Source organism: Hyaena hyaena, unplaced genomic scaffold, assembly GCF_003009895.1.
Source record: "Hyaena hyaena isolate Hyena2069 unplaced genomic scaffold, ASM300989v1 scaffold_64, whole genome shotgun sequence".
NCBI lineage: Eukaryota > Metazoa > Chordata > Mammalia > Carnivora > Hyaenidae > Hyaena > Hyaena hyaena.
The window spans coordinates 2,598,801-2,619,119 of record NW_024080698.1 but is presented as its reverse complement, the minus strand read 5'-3'; the positions used below and the strand labels follow the sequence as shown (position 1 = coordinate 2,619,119).

The 20,319-nt window shown below is 41.7% G+C and overlaps 1 protein-coding gene across 4 annotated transcripts in view; it reads left to right on the top strand.

Annotated features, from left to right (window-relative positions):
* The first annotated feature begins 2,467 nt into the window (after window positions 1-2,467).
* Window positions 2,468-20,319, top strand: part of KANSL3 (KAT8 regulatory NSL complex subunit 3) — a 40,791-nt gene continuing 22,939 nt past the window's right edge. The window contains exons 1-5 of one of the 4 annotated variants that reach the window (XM_039232400.1): window positions 2,468-2,540; window positions 3,606-3,870; window positions 6,475-6,645; window positions 17,112-17,202; window positions 17,341-17,526. In XM_039232400.1, coding sequence (XP_039088331.1) covers window positions 3,656-3,870; window positions 6,475-6,645; window positions 17,112-17,202; window positions 17,341-17,526 — 663 coding nt within the window. In that variant the 5' untranslated portion in view covers window positions 2,468-2,540; window positions 3,606-3,655. Of the gene's footprint in view, window positions 2,541-2,646; window positions 2,938-3,605; window positions 3,871-6,474; window positions 6,646-10,150; window positions 10,213-17,111; window positions 17,203-17,340; window positions 17,527-20,319 lie in introns of those variants that run through there. The other 3 variants (XM_039232402.1, XM_039232399.1, XM_039232401.1) reach the window with 3 other exon arrangements.

The window sequence follows — 20,319 nt, the reverse complement described above, 5'->3', positions numbered from 1 at the left end:
CCCAATGCGGGGCTCAAACCCACGAACCGTGAGATCATGACATGAGCCAAAGTCGGACACTTAAGTGACTGAGCCACCCAGGTGCCCCACTCTTTACATTTTTGTTGTCACTGTTGACTTTTATCTATCCTAGTGGATGTAAAGTGGTAAAGATTTGTTTTTCAACTTGAACCATGTCTTTTGCCTGGGGTGTCCTGCTATCTGTCAACCAATCCATCAACCATTAGTCAACACAGAACCACCCACTTTGTCCTGGGCTGTGTTCTCTGAAGGATTCAAAGAAGGTACTGCTAGTGACTTTGAGGATCTACTCTTTATTTACCAAATACAGGAAGGTTAACACAAGGCAGTCTATGGTCAGTGCCAAAATTCTTACTAGGGCCCTGCAGGTTCTGGCTTATGTTCTCTCCAACTTCATCTCTTTCCACCTGTTTCCTAATTATACCGTTCTCACTTTTTTTTTTTTAATGTTATCAAGTTCCTTTTTGCCTCAGTCCCCCCCCCCCTTTTTTTTCCCTGTTCTTTCTCATGGAGATCTTCTCTCCCAACATCTATCACATTAACTCATTCTCTTGGCTTCAACTTCATTGTTACCTTCACAGGGACAACTATCCCATCACCCAACCAAGGCTGGCTCACTGTTCTATATGGTCATCACCTTGCTCATTATCTAATCACAGTAGGCATGCTGGGGAGTGGAGCTGTGAGGGATCTAATACCTAGATTCTGGAGCCAGACTGTCTTGGATACAACTATAATAGAACCTAGCATATAAAGCCATTGAAATGAAAATAGGGAAATTTATGTCACTTAGAATTGTTTGGTATTCTTATATATAAATATTCTTATTTTCACAGTTAGAAATTTAACAATTATTTATGCAGATTAAAAAGAAGCATGCCTCATTGGTGCTATATCCCTAGCACCTAACGCACTGCCTATCACATAGTAGGAGTTTAAGAACTATTTGTGAATGAATGAATGAATGAATGAAAGCCAAGTGTATCCTACAGGATATCAGAAGAAGGAAAGGCATTTTAAAGAGAAGATGGCCAACTCTAATCAATTGGTAGTGACCACTGGAGTCCTGTGTGGAGAAAAAGATTTTGAAGTTGTGTGTGGGTTCACAGTGGGCTGTAATTGATTAATCACATCTGCCAAGGCACTGGAAAAAAACAAAACAAAATAAAACAAAAACCCTGCAAAGCAAGCACTAAGGTTTTGACATCTCTGCTATACAGAATGGTCACCATCTTGTTGGAAATAGTCTGGAACTGTGAAATGACCACAGTTTGCCTCCTTTCTCTCCACTGCTTCCCCACTCCCTGACCTTCCATCTTTCCCTTGGGCATGCTAGGCTCTGTGTTGCACAGTGCAGGCCCTCTGCCGCACTGTGTTTCTTTCTTTCGGCTGGTCTCTGCACCTATTTCCATCAGCTTTATTTCAGTTATCTCACTCCTGCCCTGATAGACAAGGAAAATGAGTTGAACCAATCCACTAAACACCCTAAGATGATTGGACTTGACTCTGGATTGTGTTTTCCATTCCAGGCACACCTGCAGTTAAATCTAGCCTGGGGGTGGGGTGTGTGTGTGTGTGTGTGTGTGTGTGTGTGTGTGTGTGGTACGGAGCTGGGTAACCATGTCACAGTTGGGAGCTGGGGAGGGGGCGGCCAAGGAGGCCCAGTGAAGTTGGCCAGAGTGAGGGCATATGCACACTCCACACCTGCCACACTGGAAGGTGAGTTCAGTGCTGCCACAGCCTCCAACTTTTCAAAAGAACCCAGAAGTCTGGATTTTTACATGAAACCTCCTTAGGTTCAAATGTTTGCAATTAAATAAATTTTAAAGAAAGCAATGGGGAGACCAAAGAAAATGGTGTTGGGCTGTACTTGGCCCATTTGCTAGCCCCGAGTCTGCCCTCACTAACCTTCCCAATCCCTCTGCAATGGCCTGGTCCTTCAGAACCCGGCCTTAGGCGAGACTTCCCCTTCATGACACCGCCCGCAATCCTTTCGTCAGAAATCTTCCTTCTTGTAGAACATTCTGGGGGTCCCTCGTGGTAATTACCATCCTGAGACCTATTTGTGCTCCTGCCAGGTACCAGGCATTTCCCACTTAATTCTCTCAGCCGCCCAGTGAAGTATTTGCACATTTACAGATGGTGGGGGAGGGGGTGGGATGCTGAGATCTTGCTGGGGTCATAAAGCTGGGGAGTTAAGTGTTGGCGCTGAGACGCCACCCCCTCAGGTCTGGTCTCTACCTTGAACTTCACTGCCTCCTTAAACTCCTCAGCCGCAGGGCCGTGGTGTCGTCGACTCGAGACTTGGTGCTGACTCTGCCTGCGAGCCTCGCGGGCCTCCTGTCTCTCCTCTTCCCGCCTTTGTGGCCGCGGCCCCTCCCTTTCCGGGTTTTCTCGCTCACCGCCCTTCTCTGTTGAAAATCCGCTCCCGCGTTTTGCCGAGAGCCGGGCGTGGAGGCGGTAACGCGCACGCGCGCAGGGATCCGGCCCGGGCCGAGCGCGCGGCCCGGCGATTGCGGGTGAGGGAAAGCCGGCGCAGGCCGGGTGGCCGGTCCGGGGTTGGTGGGGGGTCGCGGCCCGGGGCGGGGCGGGCGGGGACCTCGACGAGGGCTTCAGGACTCCCTGGGCATGCGGGGCCCGGAGGCCAGAGCCCGGGGCGGGGCCGCTGGGGTCGGACGGGCGCCTTGGGCCGGGGGCGGACTTGGGCCGCCTAGACGCGGGCGCCCAGCAGGGCCCGGGCCCGTGACGCGGGCGGGAGGCGGGTGCGAGGCGGCTCCTCCTCGTCGCGAACTCTCGGTGACCTTGGCCGAGTCACTTCATTCCCCTCCGAGCGGGCGCCTTCGTTTGTAAAGTGCGAATTATAAGCCCTGCCTACTAGATGGGGCGTTTTGAGGTTCGGTGGCGAGACTCGGCGGGGTACGTGGAGCACCAGGCGGTTTGCCGGGGACTGCCCACCCTGGGGCAGGGGAGAGGGGGCTTTCTGGGGCAGCGTTTGGTTGCGGGCTTTGGGCAGGTGCTGTCCTTTGGAGATTTTAAAGACTCCCGAGCGTTACGAAGTAGTTGCAAAACTTTTACCATAGGAAAGAAACTTGAAGGGCTTCTTTGAGGCCCACGTTGCCCTGCTGTTGGGAGGGTGCTCACGTCCTGGCCGCGGAGACGCACTGAGATTTAGAGAATGGTGTGGAGCCGCCGAGCGAGCGACACCCTTAGCTTTGGAAGAATTAATGTTTGTGATTTCTGTTGTTTGCCAAAAATTCCTGCCTACGTAGGAATTTATGGTGCTGGCCAAGCGAGTTGAGTATGTGTCCGTGTGAGGCCTTTGTGAACAGTGGATTCAGTCGTCTGTACAGTAAAGGAATTCTGTAGGGATTGCGTATGGAGGATCCTGTGGTACCTATAGCCTTTTTGGGCGGTGTTGTGGGATCTCAGCAGCCCTTCCTATGGCGGGCAAAGGTCTGCGGGGGTAATGGACACTCCATTATGAACGATAGAAGGACACAAAAGTAAGAGGCGTATTAGATATCCTAGGTTGGAAGACACTTGGAGTCTTTGAATTGACTTTACACTGAAACTTCTCACTGCAGGTGACTAGCATGCAGATACCCGGTCTCTGACTTGCTGGCCCTCTACTGACATGGCCCACCGGGGTGGGGAGAGGGACTTCCAGACGTCAGCACGGCGCATGGGCACCTCGCTGCTCTTCCAGCTTTCGGTGCATGAGCGGGAGCTGGACCTGGTTTTTCTGGATCATAGCTATGCCAAGCCATGGAGTGCCCACCCAGATGCCAGTAGTGCCCGCCCCACCCGCATGCTCTTTGTTACTCCCCGGAGGCAGCACGAAAGTACCATGTGAGTTTGGGCTTCTCTCCTAAGGGCTGCTGCTGTCCTAATTGGGCAGGAGGTGGATGGTGGGGATTAGAGAGAGTTTTATTGTGGGAGATTGTCTTGAGGGCCTTGGATACTTCAGGCATCTCTGTTAAGCATTGTGAGGATAGCAGGCCTATCTGTAGACCTTTGCATTCAAGACCTCTTAAGAAATTAGGAAAGCAAACAACATCTTCCACATAATGTGGTATAATAAGACTTGTATGGAAAGAGCGGAGAAAAAGACTGAAGAGTTATTGCCACTCAGGATTAGACTCATTCCCTTTAGTCTGGTGTTCTGGCTTGCTCCAGCACTGGCAGCAATAACCTTTGTATGGTAATGTGATTTCCTTCTGCTTGCTTCACCCAGCAAAGTTTAGAAGCATATTCCAAGACCTTGCTTTCTCTCTTAGCTTGTCACCACCCATGGGTGCTAGGTCTGATTGTATTTTCAACTGGACTACATTATAGGGTAAGGATTTTTTTTCATAAACTTACTGTATAATGTGTGATACAGTTACAGTTGGCCTAAATAAAGTTGGTTAGCAGATCTTTTGAGCTTTAAGATATGGTATTCTAATTATATTTCAAGATTGGTCGATATATTCTGTTTTGATGATCAAATCATGGCCTTAATTTTATAAACTTTTTGGGGGGAAGAGATTTTTTTTTTCTATGTTTTAATCTGATTGAAGGTCTAATATTTCCTCTAGCACAGGTTTTAGGTGTGTTGGTGAATAGAGATTTTGGATTTTGCTTCTTTATCTCTCTCACTGAGCCTTAATGAGCTAGAGGTGCCATAATGTGCATTTGAAACAGTGTAGAATAGTGGTTTTATTTCATTTCCCAGTGAAGGCAGCATTTTGTTAGCTGTTTTTGTTGTACAGGGTGGGGGATTTGTGACTTTTAGGAATAATCCAGCATAATTTTGATACCTCTGGCCTAGGGCATAATTGAAGAGCTCTTTTAAAGCTTCTTGTTAACATTGAAACTCCTGTGTTCAGATCTCGTGATACTTTAAGTGAGATTCTGTGGACTTGCTCATTTCAGTGCTTAGAAACTTATTTCCCCTTACAAGCCATCTCCATATATAGGTCCTGAAAGTGGGAATTTAGCATGTTCTAGGGACTCTTTTTAGGTCATTGTGCTTAGAATATGGGTGTAGTGAGGATGTTAGTGGGGGCTAGGGGAGAAGTTGGCCCAGGCCACCTCGTGTAGGAATTTGATGCTAAGAGTGATGTCACTGAAGGACTTTAAGCTAGAGATTGGATTTATATTTTTGAAAGATCACTTTGAATTTTTATTGAATAGATACATTTCGGAAGTGGAAATAGAGAAGGCCTGCTAGGAGACTATTGCAGTGGAGACCAGGAGCAGGATAGTACAGATAGAAAAGAAGGATGGTCTTGAGACAGATTTCACAGTAGAGCCAACAGGACCTGCTGTGGTGAATTGGAAACATGGACCAGGGCTAAGGGGAAAGGTGAAATTAGGATGACTCAGATTTTTAGCTTGAGAAGCTGGGTGGTGCCATGAGTTGGGGACGGAGGGCTTGGGGGATAGGTTTGGAATGGCGAAATCCAGAGTTCTCTTTTAGGCAAGTCCAAGTGCCTAGCCCAGTGTCTGGTCCCGAGAAAATAATCAGCTCTTTCACCTACCACCCGATCTAGCTGCACATTATTTCACTTTGTTTCATAATAATGTAATTATTGCAGCTATCGGGAATGGGTGTAATTAAGATCACTGGGGTCAAAAAGTTGAAATGGTATTTGGTAGACAGTCAGTAGGCAATTTTGATTGGTATAGTATTTTGAGTGACCAAGTTGGTGCAGTGAAGAGCCCTTTATGGCACTAGGATTTCATTAACAACATTTTAAAATATGAAAGACCCATCACATGCCCATTTCTATTTGTTTCTGTTCTAGGCATCTTACACAGTGAGTTAAATAAGGTGTCTACATTCCAGGTGATCTGACTTAGACAATCATAGACTTTTACAGCATATAATTAACTACCGGTTGACGTGCTAATGACAGGGAAAGTGTGTATGAATAATTTAAAACTCTAGGCTAGCACTGCCCAACAGAACTCTCAGCAATGAAAATATGCTCTGTATCTGAGCTATTTAATATGGTAGCTGCTAGCCACATCTGTCTGTTGAGCCCTTGAAATGTGGCTAGTGCTGCTGAGGCACTGAGTTTTTAATTCTGTTTACTTTTTATTTAAACAGTTGAATGTGGCTTATAGATACTGTATTGGAAAGCACATCTAGGCAATCAGGTTTGCTTATGGAATATATTTGTCTTTTAAGAAACCCAGCTGTTTGTTATTTTTTGTATAGACTCATTTAAAAATGACTTTGTGTTCCCCCAGCACATACATAATAGCATGTCAGAGGGCAGAGATCTAGACAGGTGTGGGAAAGATGACTTTGGATCAGAAATACTTTTCTTGTGGGTGTAATATGCTTATACATACTTTAAAGCTGATTATATTAAAGAATCATTTTTTGGCAACCAGGTGATCGTTAAAACACCTGTATTGTGTGAAGTACGTGTGGCTTGGTCCTATTTCCTCACCTGTTTACAGTGAATCAGACGTTCCAATAGATGTGGAGACAGTCACATCAACCCCTGTGCCGCTCTACGACAATCAGAAGGCACGCAGCGTGATGAATGAGTGTGAACGGCATGTCATCTTCGCCAGGACCGATGCAGATGCTCCTCCTCCACCAGAGGACTGGGAGGAGCATGTCAACAGGTAGGCCGCTGCTCAGGAGGACTGGTCACTACAGCGTGATAGTCATTGCATTGTAAATATTTTGTATCATCATCTTCATTGAAACGCATCTATTAGGAGCTTATTTCATTTGCAGCCACACAAGTCAGAATGTTTCCTTTTTGTTTGTTTATTTTGGAGAGAGAGAGAGAGAGAAACCACAGGTGCACAGGAGCGTGCACAGTAGGGGAGGGGCATAGAGAGGGAACAGGATCCGAAGAGGGCAAGTCAGAATGTTTTCTTAACTCTCTGTGTTATAACTCTTAGCTCAGGATGCAGTGAGGTGCTTGAGGAGGGCTTACATCTCAGACATCTTTGCATCCCTGACACCTAGGACACTGCCTGGCACATAGTAGGCATGTAATAAATGTTTATTGAATAAGTAAATGAATTAAATATGATAGGTATGACTAGTTCTGTATCTTATATAGTACAGGTTATATATGATATGGGACTACAAACCATTAAATAAGAGTACATTTATAAGATACTTTACTTATATGGCCTATAACTAGAGTAATGAAAATGTTTTGGAGTTACTTGAAGAGCTAACAAATGTTTGATTTGCGTGGCTTTTAAAAATAAATTTGTAGTCTGTGGTTCTGAGGGAACACTTTAGCCCATTTTCATGAGTTTGTTGGCTGATTTTATTCCCATGCTTCCCACTGACCCAGGGGACTCCACTCCTCTCCAGCTCATTTGTCATTGTTTTTTTAGCATACTTTTTTTTTAAAAAATGTTTTATTATTCATTTTTGAGAGAGAGAGAGAGAGTGTGTGAGAAGGGGAGGGGCAGAGAGAAGGAGACACAGAATCTGAAGCAGGCCCCAGGCTCTGAACTCTCAGCACAGATCCTGACACGGTGCTCAAACTCACAAGCTCTGAGATCATGACCTGAGCTGAAGTCGGACACTTAATGGACTGAGCCACCCAGGCACCCCTAGCATACTTTTTTTAAAAAAGCTTATTTATTTAGAGAGAGAAAGTGCAAGTCAGGGAGGGGCAGAGAGAGAGGGAGAGAGAGAATTCCAAGCAGGTTCTGCACTGTCAGTGCAGAGCCCAAATGAGGCTCGAACCCATGAACTGTAAGGTCATGACCTGAGCCGAAGTTGGATGCTTAACCAACTGAGCCATTAAGGCTCCCCTCCTTTAGCCTATGTTTATCTTTTACTTACTGCATGAGTGTTATGAAGATAGCATTTATATAGCATACAATTTACCTGTTTAATGCGTACAATCAGTGGTTTTTAGTTTATGCACCACCACAATCAATTTGGTGAACACTTTTGTCATCCACAAAAGAAACTACCCATTAACAGTCACTTCCCATTTCTTCCCAACCCGTTCAAGCCCTGGCAGCCACCAGTCTACTTTCTGTCTCCCTAAATTTGCCTCCTGTGGATGTTTCATATAAATGTGTGTGGCCTTTTGTGTCTGTCACTTAACATAATGTTTTCAAGATTCATTCATGTTGTAGCACCAGTTAATACTTCATTCCATTTTATTGCTGAAATTCCATTGTATGGATATAATACATTTTGTTTATCCATTCATCACTGTTGGATATTTGGGCTGCTAACATTTTTTGGCTATTTTGAATATGTTGCTATGAACATTCATGTGCTCATTTTTTTGTGGACATATGTTTTTAGTTCTCTTGAATATATACCTAGGAGTGGAATTGCTGGGTCATCTGGTAACTCTTTTTAACTTTTGAGGAATTTCAGACAATTTTCTTTTTTTTTAAATTTATTTTTTAAATGCTTATTTATTTTTGAGAGAGAGAGAGAGACAGAATGCAAGCAGGGAAGGGACAGAGAGAGGGAGACACAGAATCTGAAGCAGGCTCCAGGCTCTGAGCTGTCAGCACAGAGACTGATGTGGTGCTTGAACTCACGGTCTGCGAGATCATGACCTGAGCCAAAGTCGGACACTTAACCGACTGAGCCACCCAGGCGCCCCTCAGACCATTTTCTAAAGGGGCTACACAACTTTACATTCCCACCAGCAGTGTATGAGAGTTCCAGTTTTTTCACATCTTGCCAGTACTTGTTACTCTCTGCCTCTTTTATTTTTATTACTGTTCTAGTGGATGTGAAGTGACATCTTATTGTGGTTTTAATTTGCTTTTCCCTGATGGCTCTATCTCTATTTATCTACTATGTGTAAGGGAATGTTAAAATCTTCACATCAGGAGCTGATAGGTAGTAAACTTGCCATAATGATGGAAGGCTCTTGTTTTATAATAAAGAGGAAGAGGTAATTAGATAGGAAGAAGGGTACGAAGGTTTGAGGCAATTGGCATGATTTATGAATCTGGTCCGAAGCAGGGAATGAGATTGAGGAGGTATACTTGTGTGAGCAAGACAGTAGCTATTGAAGGAGGAGCAGTTCTGCACCTGGGTGAAGAGCTCATGAAAAAGTTGCTTGGGGTCTTGAATTGGAATTAATGTTGTGCCCTAAGAAGGGGCAATGCTCTCCAGAGCTTCAGCTTAACAGGGAAACTTCTGCTGTGATTGAAGATCAACTACTGGAATATTACCGGAGTCCGTGAATTCAGCAAAATGGTTTATCACCATTGTTACAGCTAATAGTAATTTTAAAAATAGTGACAGTGGTAGTAACAAGAAAAGAACTACCATTTGTCGAGTGCTTTCTAGGTGCCAGGCATTGTGCTAAGCACTTCATATGCATTATTTCTTCTAATCCTCACAAAAATTCTCCGATATCTATCCCTTCTTCATCTCTATTTTATACGATGAAGAAACTGAGCTCAGGGAGTTTAAGAAACCTTAGTTTAGGAAGTGATGGAGCAGAGATTTATTCAAAGCAAGCTGTCTGACTCCAGAGCTCAGTGTTCTTGGCCATGTACCCTCTCTTTAAGGGCACATCTGTCAACAAGAGAGAACAGTTAGCGGTGGCTGCACAAGGCGGCCTCACACTGTCCTTTTGCGGTGTTAGAGGTTGCCTTGTTCTCAGTTTGCAGTTTCTGAAACTGCATGGGAGAACTGCATGAAGGTTTTTTTTTATCTGTTCACCCATGGTCATGATCAAGAAGTTTTTGGGGACTCTTTATACTTACCAAAGTCATTAGAGTTAATGCATATGAATATCAGTTTCTTAATTTATAAGAGAAATAACTTGCGAGGCTGGTAAGATATGGGGGTGGCCTGGCCAGAGCATCGATTCTCAGTTTGAGTCTGGGAAACTGTTCTGTTCCAGAAATGGGTGGTGAGTGGACATTCTGCACTGGAGGCACCCTCCTTCAACAGGGCAGCTAGATGTGCCCATCTTTCCTCAAAGCAAGATGGGCCCACAAAGTAGGCCAGGGCACACCTTCATCTGCCCAGTCCTGCAGACCAACATTGACAGAGTCTTATCTTTGGCTTGTCTTTCTCCATGTGGACCTCCATCCTTCTGTTATGACATTGCCACAGATTGAAATGATTAATTAGCGCTCAGTTTACCTCAGATTATTTGTTTTTTAGTGTCTGATGAGATTTTGGAGGCGTCTTCTCATTAGCAACAGGCTTACAAACCATCTCTTCAGGTAGGTCACTTTTGCACACAGCTAATTTCATAATTTGATGATACTTACTGGCTTCAATTTCAGAGGTCACCATTTTATGACCTTGTACTCCCCTATCCCCTGCCCCCCGAATTCTGGATGTGTAGCCTGTGTAGAGCTTGCAGTTAGTTCCCTCTGCTCTGATTATAATCATCTTGTTGCCATTCTTTCCCTTGACTTGATTGTTAAATTGCTGCTTCTTTTCTTCCTGTATAAAATCATGTAAAATTACAGTTTCCCACATCAAGAACTCATGGGCTATAGGACAGCACTCTAGAAATCCGTTTTTCCTCAGAGCTACTGATCTCTCTGTCAGTAGAGTTAGAAACTTAAGTTATTATTGTTAGTGCCCCTTTTCCCCCTCTTGAATTATTTCATTATAAACTACCTTTAGATAGCTTTCTGTGTATAGATAATCAGCGCCACCTCCCACCCCCAACTAACTCTGACTTTCCCTGGTAATGCCTAATATTTTGTGAAACAGTTTAAATATCCCTCTCTGCCTAATTTAATTGTCTAGATCAGGGGTTGGCAAACTCTGGCCCATGTACCAAATTTAACCTATTGCCTGTTTTTTATGGCCCATGAGCTAAGAATTTAGGTTTTTCCATTTTCAAGTGGTTGAAAAAAAGTCAAAAGACACGTGAAATTCAGATTTCAGTGTCCATAAATATAGTTCCATTGGAACACAGTCATGTATGGTATTTAGGTATTGTCCATAGATGCTTTTGCACTATACCTATAGAGTTGCAGAGTGGTGACCAGACCAAATGGCCCACAAACTCTGAAATAACAAAGTCTTTTATAACAAAGTTTGCTGACCCCTGGTCTAGATCGTGTTCTTATATCTGCATGTCAAAGTCATATGACTTGGAGAACCTTTGAAAATGGTTTACATTTGCTAGTACAGCAATGTTGTCCTGAGGAAGTTGGACCAACATTTTTGTTTTTGCAGATGTTTTGTCAAACACCAAGCTTAATTAGATACATAGCTTTTGAAAGACATTTAACAAAATACTCCTGACACATGATATTTCTTAGTGTTGCTGAAATGGAGTTTAGGACATTTCCAACATTTTAGTAAAAGAATCTACTGTTCTCAAGGAGGTTGTCTTGTCTTAGAATTCAGAACTTCTGAATTCACCCAAAGGAAAATTGTTCCCGTTTAAAAATTTGCTCTAATTATATCTCTTAATATTGTGTGTATCTATCTGTGTATTAACCTTACGTTGGATGTTTGATATTTTGAGTCTAAGATCTGTTTTTGAGTTCTTTTTCCCTCTCCCACTCCTCCCTCTCCTCTTTCCTCTTCCTTTCTCCCAGTGCCTAAGCAAAGAATTTTTATAATCTGAGAAAAATAAGTGTGGCCTATTCAGTCTCTGATGTTCTTTGTCTCTCCCAGTTTGACTTCTGGTTAAAAGAAAAAATCCTTTAGACATTTTCATATTGAGTTAGTCTCTCATAAAACAGTATCAGAGAAAGAATAATTGCCTTTGAAAATATCAGACTTTCCTGGGACCGGTGTGATTTTGGCTGCTTTGGATAAGATGAGTCAGACATCATTCAGGTTCTCTCAAAGCATAGGGAACATGAATTATCTGATCTCATCTAAGAAATGTAGAAAAGGCACTTTTGCACTCATGAAAATTGAATTGGTTTAGGTAGGGGGAGCACTTTGACTCACCGCAGTTCCCATCAGCTATTTGACTGTTTAGACTTGTATTTAAAATTCTGTCTCCTGTTTTTAAAATTTTCCTTAATTATATCTTTTGCATGCTCTTTATCTTAATCTTGGGTTAGATCATTTTTTTCCTGCCCACTTAATTTTCCAGCCTCCCACGAAGCTAACAAAATATAGAGAACACATTTCAGTTCTTGGAATCGCTTTTGTTATATATCCAGCAACAATCCTAAGAACTTTTTCTGGGATTTTAGACTCTCAACATTGTGGTTTTTCAGTTTAATTTCAGCTGTCGTTGGTGTATGGTAGTAATTTCTAAGTAGCTTTCTAGCCCCCATTTTGTTCACATCATTTTCCTTGCTCTCATCATTTTGGGTTTTAGAATAAATATAGAGTAAGAAAAACAAATAGAGAAAACATCCTGTTATATAATAAAGAACAGGATAATTTTGGAAATGTTGGTGCCTCGTAAATAAATTATACCTCATTCTCTGTCCTTGGAATTAGTGTATGCAACATGATCGATAGACTTTGAGAAAGCAGAAGAGATTGTTGAACATGAAGAAAGTATATTCATTGCTTAACCTGGTTGATTAAAAGTAAGCATTATTACCTGAGGTGAGGCTACAGTGTAATGATACCACTTCTGAAGTGTTACAGTTTCTTTAAACATATTATTTTCACAGAACTGGAATTTTGAAGTGTTTAAGGCAGAATTGGAAAATTTTGAAATTTTTAACACAGCTAGCTTTTGATCTTTTGTTTCCACTTCAAGAAATACTTGCATCCTAAGGAGATTCTTGCATGCCCCTATAAAGATGTAGACAGATATGTGTATGTGTGTATTGGTGGGGAAAAGAAGGTTGGTCACTGCAGCTGTTTATAATAGCAATAAAAGGCACAACCTAAACGCCCACCAATAAGGTAGAAGCAGCCATTAAAAACAAAGAGTTGTGTTGAGCACCTGCGCATCTCAGTTGGTTGAGTGTCTTGCTCTTGATTTCAGCTCAGGTCATGATCTCGTGGTTCATGAGATCAAGCCCTGTGTTGGGCTCTGTGCTGACAACATGGATGGAAATATATCCGTTTATTTCTGAGCCCACCTAAAAATTGCTACACATGAGAAAGACACTACTCAGTGAATATATTGTACATTTAAATAATATGTAGAAAATGAGGTTATGAAAAAATCACAAGCCTTCCTGATCCCAGGGTATCCTGAGTGCCAACGTTGAGTTGAAGCTTCTCCCCATCTCCCAAGTCAAAAATCTCTGAAATATCAAACCACAACAAAAACTGATTGGATTCTGATGAAGTAGCAGGAATTAAGCCACAAGAACTAGGGGAAAATAAGAAAAAGGACAATTCCACAAAACCTAAGACTGCTTTTAGTACCCCAGGTTACAGAAAGGTGTAGCAAGGATAGCTACTTAAGATAGAGGGTGCTTCTTGAATTTTCGATCATGGACTTCAGCTACTCACTTACAACTTCTCCCTCCATCAATTATTATAGCTACCTGAGTTTTTGGTTGCTAAAAGGAGGTCCTTAGAGGTCGTGCAGTCTATATCTATGTTACAGACCAGGAGACTGAGGACACACAGTAAGCTCTTTATTGCAGAGCTGGTTAGGGTCCTGGCTCCTAGTTAGTGTTCTCCTGGACTGTGTGTAACTGTAGTGAGTTGTAAAACTGGAGATGTGGTAGGTGGAGATTTTATTTTACAGAAGGAAGAGAACCTTCTCCCTTTCTAGAGGGTATTTACTCTTTCTAAGCACAGTATAGGATAGTTGCAAAAAGTGAATAACAGGATAATTTGCCCCATATCTGTATATTTACTGGGCTGTGTTACTAGTATTCTTAGATGACCTATATAAAATAGGGTATCTTGGTGAGTGTATGATGGAAGGATTACTAATCTGTTATAGAGTAAGAGAAATTGGGATTGTTGAAGTTTCAAACAGCTTCCCTCAGTTTGCCCACCGTGGTATCATGAAGGGCTCAGTTAACAGTTGAGCCTGAGTCCTGTTTTGGCATTTCTGTCCTACTCAGTACCCATGTGCTTAGTGTGGTAGGGAGTGTGAGGGTTGGAATTTGTACTCAGCTATTTATGGGACTTGGTATGTAGTGTGTGTACAGTTCATCCATTTATTTATTCAGCAAATGTTCAGGTGGCTTTTATGTGTCAGACACTTTTACATGCTGGCAATATAACACTTAAACAAAGCTGATAAAAATCCCTGCCATCTTAGCATTTATATTCTACCAGAGGGAGACAGACTAAACAAAGAAGTAAAATGGGTAGTAGAGCATGAGGTGGGTATATGGCCAGAAAGGGGAATAGGGAATCTGGGTGTTGGTAGTTTTAAAATAAGGTTGAGTCAGGGGAGGCTCATTAGAAGGTGACCTTTGAGCAGTGACCTGAAAGAGAAGGAGCCATTGTTTCAGTAGAAGGGATGGATGACAAGGGCCCCTGCTCAGTAGGTCAGGGGCAGTCTTGGATAATGAGGTTGGAGAGACAGTGAGGTTGTTAGACAGACTGTAAGGAGGTTGTTGTTTTTAACTGTACAGACAGACTGTAAGGATGTTGTTGTTTTTAACTGATTGAAATGGGGCCACTAAAGGCCTTTGAGCAGAGTGTCATGATCTGACTTAGGTTTTTTTTATTGATTTTTTCCCCCCGTAATTGATTTTCCAAATTGACTTTCTAAAAGGTTTTACTAATTTATATTTCCATCAACAAAGTATGGAGAAACCTATTTTCTTATACTTTCATGACAGACTATTAGTAAACTTCTTAGTAACTTTTAAGTTACGAAGTAATAACTTTACATTTATTTAATCTTTAATTGCTTTTAATAACTAATCTTTAATAACTTTATAACTTCACCCATTTGATAGGTGGAAAATAATATTTTATGATTTTAATTTGCATGTTTGATTTTTGAAGGGAGTTTACATTTTTGGGTGAACTGCCTTTCATTTTCTTTGCTAATTGTTTTTGTTTTGAGTGTTTCGTCGTTTCCTCACTAATTTTCTGGTGGCTTTTTCTATTTTATTTTATTTATTTATTTATTTATTTACTTTTTTAATATTTTTATTTATTTCTAGGAGAGAGAGGGAGACAGAGACAGCGTGAGCAGGGGAGGGTCAGAGAGAGGGAGACACAGACTCTGAAACAGGCTCCAGGCTCTGAGCTGGCAGTCAGCACAGAGCCTGACCTGGGGCTCGAACCCACGAACTGCGAGATCATGACCTAAGTGAAAGTCGGACCTTTACCGACTAAGCCACCCAGGCGCCCCAGCTTTTTCTATTTTAATGAAATGGCAGTTATTTTTCCATTGCAGTTATTTGTTTATGATAGTTTAGTGTTTTCTTTTATAGAAGTTTATAATTTTTTTGATCTTTGTATCTTTAATATTTATCTTTTATGGCTTCTAGGTCTTTTTTTTTTTTTTTTTTAATGTTTTATTTATTTCTAGGAGAGAGAGAGACAGCGTGAGCAGGGGAGGGTCAGAGAGAGAGGGAGTCACAGACTGAAACAGGCTCCAGGCTCTGAGCTGGCAGTCAGCACAGAGCCCGATGCGGGGCTCGAACCCACGAACCGCGAGATCATGACCCAAGCGAAAGTCGGACGCTTAACCGACTAAGCCACCCAGGCGCCCCATATGGCTTCTAGGTCTTAGGTCACACTTCGAAATGTCTTATTCATTCTGAGTAAATATATATTTGCCACTTTTTTCCTATTACTTTTGTGACTTTATTTTTTAATATTTAACTTTTCTACCTAGAATTTATTTTGGTATAAAGAGTGATACGTAGGTGTCCAGATTTTCTTTTTCCAGTTGGCTAGTGGTTGTCTCTGCCCTACTTACTTTAACCCTAATACTGATTGAAATTCTGCTATGATCTCATTCCAGATTCTCATTTAGGTCTGGCATCCACTTAAATTTTTTTTTTTTTTTTTAAAGGTAACTTAATCACCAGGCGTGTGTGTGTGTGTGTGTGTGTAAGGCAGTGGGAGTTAATAAATATTAATTGGGCACCTACTATTACCTTTCTCTTAGTCTCTTTAGGAAGATTACTGGCCAGAGTTGGAGTATCAGAGTCATTAGGATTGCCAAGAGTGGGCTGAGGGGGACTTCAGAAGCCCCTTGCAATGACGTGTGATGGGGTGGGAACAGGATGGCCGGACTAGTTTCTAATTGCGGGGAGTTTACAGCTAAGTTGACACAAAGCCTTCCCTAATCAAAGTAGAAGTGTGTATGCCAGTTTCATGCGGGGATGGTACAGTATTAACTTACATGGAACAGACCATTCAAAAGTAAATTTCATAATTGTGTAGTATACAGAAAAGTATAAAAAATATACACAGAAAAGGGAGAGAGAGGTAGTGTGGGGTGGAATATTAGAGAGTGGGAGAAAAGCTTCATCTTTTATATTCCTAAAACTAATTTGTTTTTGGGGTCCCTGGGTGGCTCAGTCAGCTAAGCATCCAACTCTTGATCTCAGCGCAGGTCTTGATCTGAGGATTGTGAATTCAAGGCCCGTGTTGGGTCCACCCTGGGTGTGAAGCCTATGTTTAAAAAGAAAGCTAATTTTATTGATTGATTGATTGATTGATTTACCTATTTATTTATTTACCTACCTACCTACTTTTTTTTTTTTTTTTTTAAGTAATCTCTACACTCACCATGGGACTCAAACCCACAACCCTAAGATTGAAAGTCACATGTTCCACCGACAGAGCTAACCAGGTGCCCCCTAAAGCTAATTCAAATAGACCTCTTACCTTAGTCTGAGGTTTTAGTACACTAAAATGCTTGTTCATCCTGTCTTTTTTCGTGAAATATTAAACTTGTGAAATTCAAATATATTTGTGCAGTGGTGCTATGCTTTTATTTATTAATGGATTATTTTAGCCTCTAGGTAATTAGCTTTGCTAGCACTGAAAAAATTTCATAACTGGTTTTGACTTGTAATGTACATATTAATATAAATGTATGCTGAGGTGACTTATGAGCAGGCTTGGGGCCAGAATCTAGGTCTTGTAGTTTAGTTCAGTGGTCTTAGATAAAGCTGCTTTGAGTTACAATGTTTCATAGTGTAGAGACAAAAAAAAAGTGGCATAATCTTTGTACAGTATACTTGGATGAGGAGTGTCCTGAGGGTTTGACTTTAATTCCTCAGAGTTTCTTTTATAGGACTGGCTGGACAATGGCCCAGAACAAGCTCTTTAACAAGATCCTCAAAGCCCTGCAGTCTGACCGGCTTGCCCGCTTGGCCAATGAAGGGGTAAGACTCTAGAAATCTGCCCATGGTGGGCTCTGCCTAATTTAGCCTTACTGGCTGACTACCTTGTGATCCCCCCCACTCACCCTGGTTGTTAACAAGGTGGCCCTCATGTATTATCACCTCACTTAAATCTTCTAGGCTTGTAATGAGCCAGTGCTACGCCGTGTTGCTGTGGACAAGTGTGCGAGGAGAGTGCGGCAGGCTCTGGCAAGTGTGAGCTGGGACACCAAGCTGATCCAGTGGCTGCACACTACCCTGGTGGAGACCTTGAGTCTGCCCATGCTGGCCGCCTACCTGGATGCTTTGCAGACACTGAAAGGGAAGGTAAGGCTGTGATTGGCATCTGCCTTGTCCTGAGGTAGCCAGCCTCTGTTGTGTGTTCAGGAAGTGGGGTTGGGCAAGGTCACTGCCTGGTCAGCCTGGAGGACATGACTGAAGCCAGCAGGTTTGCTATTAAAAATAGTAGACATGTTATCATTTCACGTTTTGTCTGGTATAAATGTCCTCAGCCCTGCTGTCTCCAGGATGAAGTGTAGGGCCTGAAAACCAAAATGTACTTTTAGCCTCTCCAGTCATGTCTGCAGCTGTGGTTTGAGTCACCTCTGAGGTCAGGTGAGAAAAGAATTACCACAGAGAAGACAAAGGTCTTACTAGGGTGACGTGTTGAGAAGAAGGAAAGAAGCAGACTTGGGTGTTTGGAGTGCAGGGTTGCAGAGTGGGGGGAATACTCCCCATTCTAGGCTGTGCTCTCAGCAATGGTTCCTCTATTTTAACTCTTGTTTTCTTAGACTGTCAGGTTTACAATGAATACTTCAATTGTTTCTCTCTAAAATTTTTTAAATTTATTTTTCATTTTTATTATTTAAGCATAGGTGAGATACAGAATTATATTAGTTTCAGGTATGCAGCACAGTTTCTCGACTATTCTGTACATTACTCAGTGTTCCCCCACAGTAAGTGTAGTTAGCACCTGTCACTATAGAATGTTACTATAGTGTTATTGACTATATTTCCTATGCTGTACTTTTCATCTCTGTGACTTAATTTATTTTATAATTGGAAGTTTATATCTCTTAATCCCCTTCACCTATTTTGCCTATCCCTGCAACTCTCTTTCCTCTGGCAACCACAGTTCTCTGTATTTATGAGTCTGTTTTTTAGTTTGTTCATTTGTCTTTTTAGGTTCCACATATAAATTGAATCACCTGGTGTTTGTGTTTCTCTGACTTATTTCACTTAGCATAATATCCTCTCAGGTCCATTTATGTTGTCACAGATGGCAGAATCTCATTCTTTTTGATGGCTGAGCATATTCCATTATATATATACCACATCATCTTTATCCGTTATTCTACTGGTGGGTATGTGGTTGCTTGCATACCTTAGTTATTACAAATAATGCTTTAGTGAACATGGAGGTGCTTATATCTTTTCAAATTAGTGTTTTCTTTTTCATTTTTAAAAAAATATTTATTTATTTTGAGAGAGTGAGTGTGTGAGCAGGGGAGAGGCAGAGAGAGGGAGAGAGAATCCCAAGCAGGTTCCATGCTCAGTGCAGAGCCTGACATGGGGCTCGATCCGTGACTATGAGATCATGACCTGAGCTGAAATCAAGAGTGGACTCTTAACTGACTGAGCTACCCAGGTGCCCCAGTGTTTTCATTTTCTTTGGGTAAATATCCAGCAGTGAATTACTGGATCATATGGTAATTCTGTGTCTACTGGCCATGTTGTATGCCTTCTCCTCTGCCCATTTTTTAATTGGGTTATTTTTTTTTGGTGTTGAGTTGCATAAATTCTTTGTATTTTAGATATTAACTCCTTATCAGATATATCATTTGCAGATGACTTCTCTCATTCAGGAGGTTGCCTTTTCATTTTGTTGATGGTTTCCTTTGCTGTGCAAAAACTTTTTATTTTGGTGTAGTCCTAATAGTTTATTTTTGCTTTTGTTTTTCTTGCCTGGACATATCCATAAGTATGTTGCTAAGGTCAGTGTCCAAGAGATTACTGCCTATGGCCTCCTTCTTTCTTTCTTTCTTTCTTTCTGTCTGTCTGTCTGTCTGTCTGTCTTTCTTTCTGTCTTTATTTTTGAGAGAGAGACAGAGAGAGAGAGTGCAAGCAGGGGAGGGGCAGAAAGAGAGAGAGAGACACAGAATCTGAAGTGGGCTCCAGGCTCTGAGCTGTCATCACAGAGCCTGATGCTGGGCTCGACCCCATGAACCATGAGATCATGACCTGAGCTGAAGTCAGAGCTTAACCGACTGAGCCACTCAGGCACCCCTATGATTTCTTTTAGGAGTTTTATGGTTTCAGATCTCACATTTAGATCCTTAATCCATTTTGAGTTTGTTTTTGTATATGGTGTAAAAAAGTGGTCCAGTTTCATTCTTTTGCATGGAGCTGTCCAGTTTTCCCAACACCATTTATTGAAGAGAATGGATTTTCCCCATTGTATTCTTGACTTCCTTGTCATAGATTAATCGATCATATAAACATGGGTTTTATTTCTGGGCTCTCTATTCTGTTCCATTGATCTGCTTTTATGCCTCAGTTATACTCTTTTGATTACCATAGCTTGGTAATAATAATTTGAAATCAGGGAGTGTGATGTGTCTAGCTTTTGTTCTTTCTTGTGATTGCTTTGGATATTCAGGCTTCTTTGTGGTACCATACAAATTTTAGAGTTGTGCTGTTTCTTTGAAAAATGCTGTTGGAATTTAATAGATACTGCATTGAATCTGCAGGTTGCTTTTGGTATTTTCGACATTTTAAAAATATTCTTCCAATCTGTGAGCAAAAATATCTGTGTCTTTTTCAGTTTCTTTTGTTAATGTCTTACATCTTTCAGTGCACATGTCTTTCACTTCCCTGGTTAAATTTATTTCTAGGTATTTTATTCTTTTTCATGCAGTTATAAGCAGGATTGCCTTTTAAATTTCTCTTCCTGCTAGTTTGTTATTAGCAGATTGTTATTGTTTTACAGATTTTTGTATGCTGATTTCTGTCCTGAAACTTTACTGAATTTGTTTATTAGTTCTAACAGCTTTTTGGTGGAGTCAAGATTTCTGTATATAATGTCATCTACAAATAGTGACAGTTTTACTTCTTCTTTTC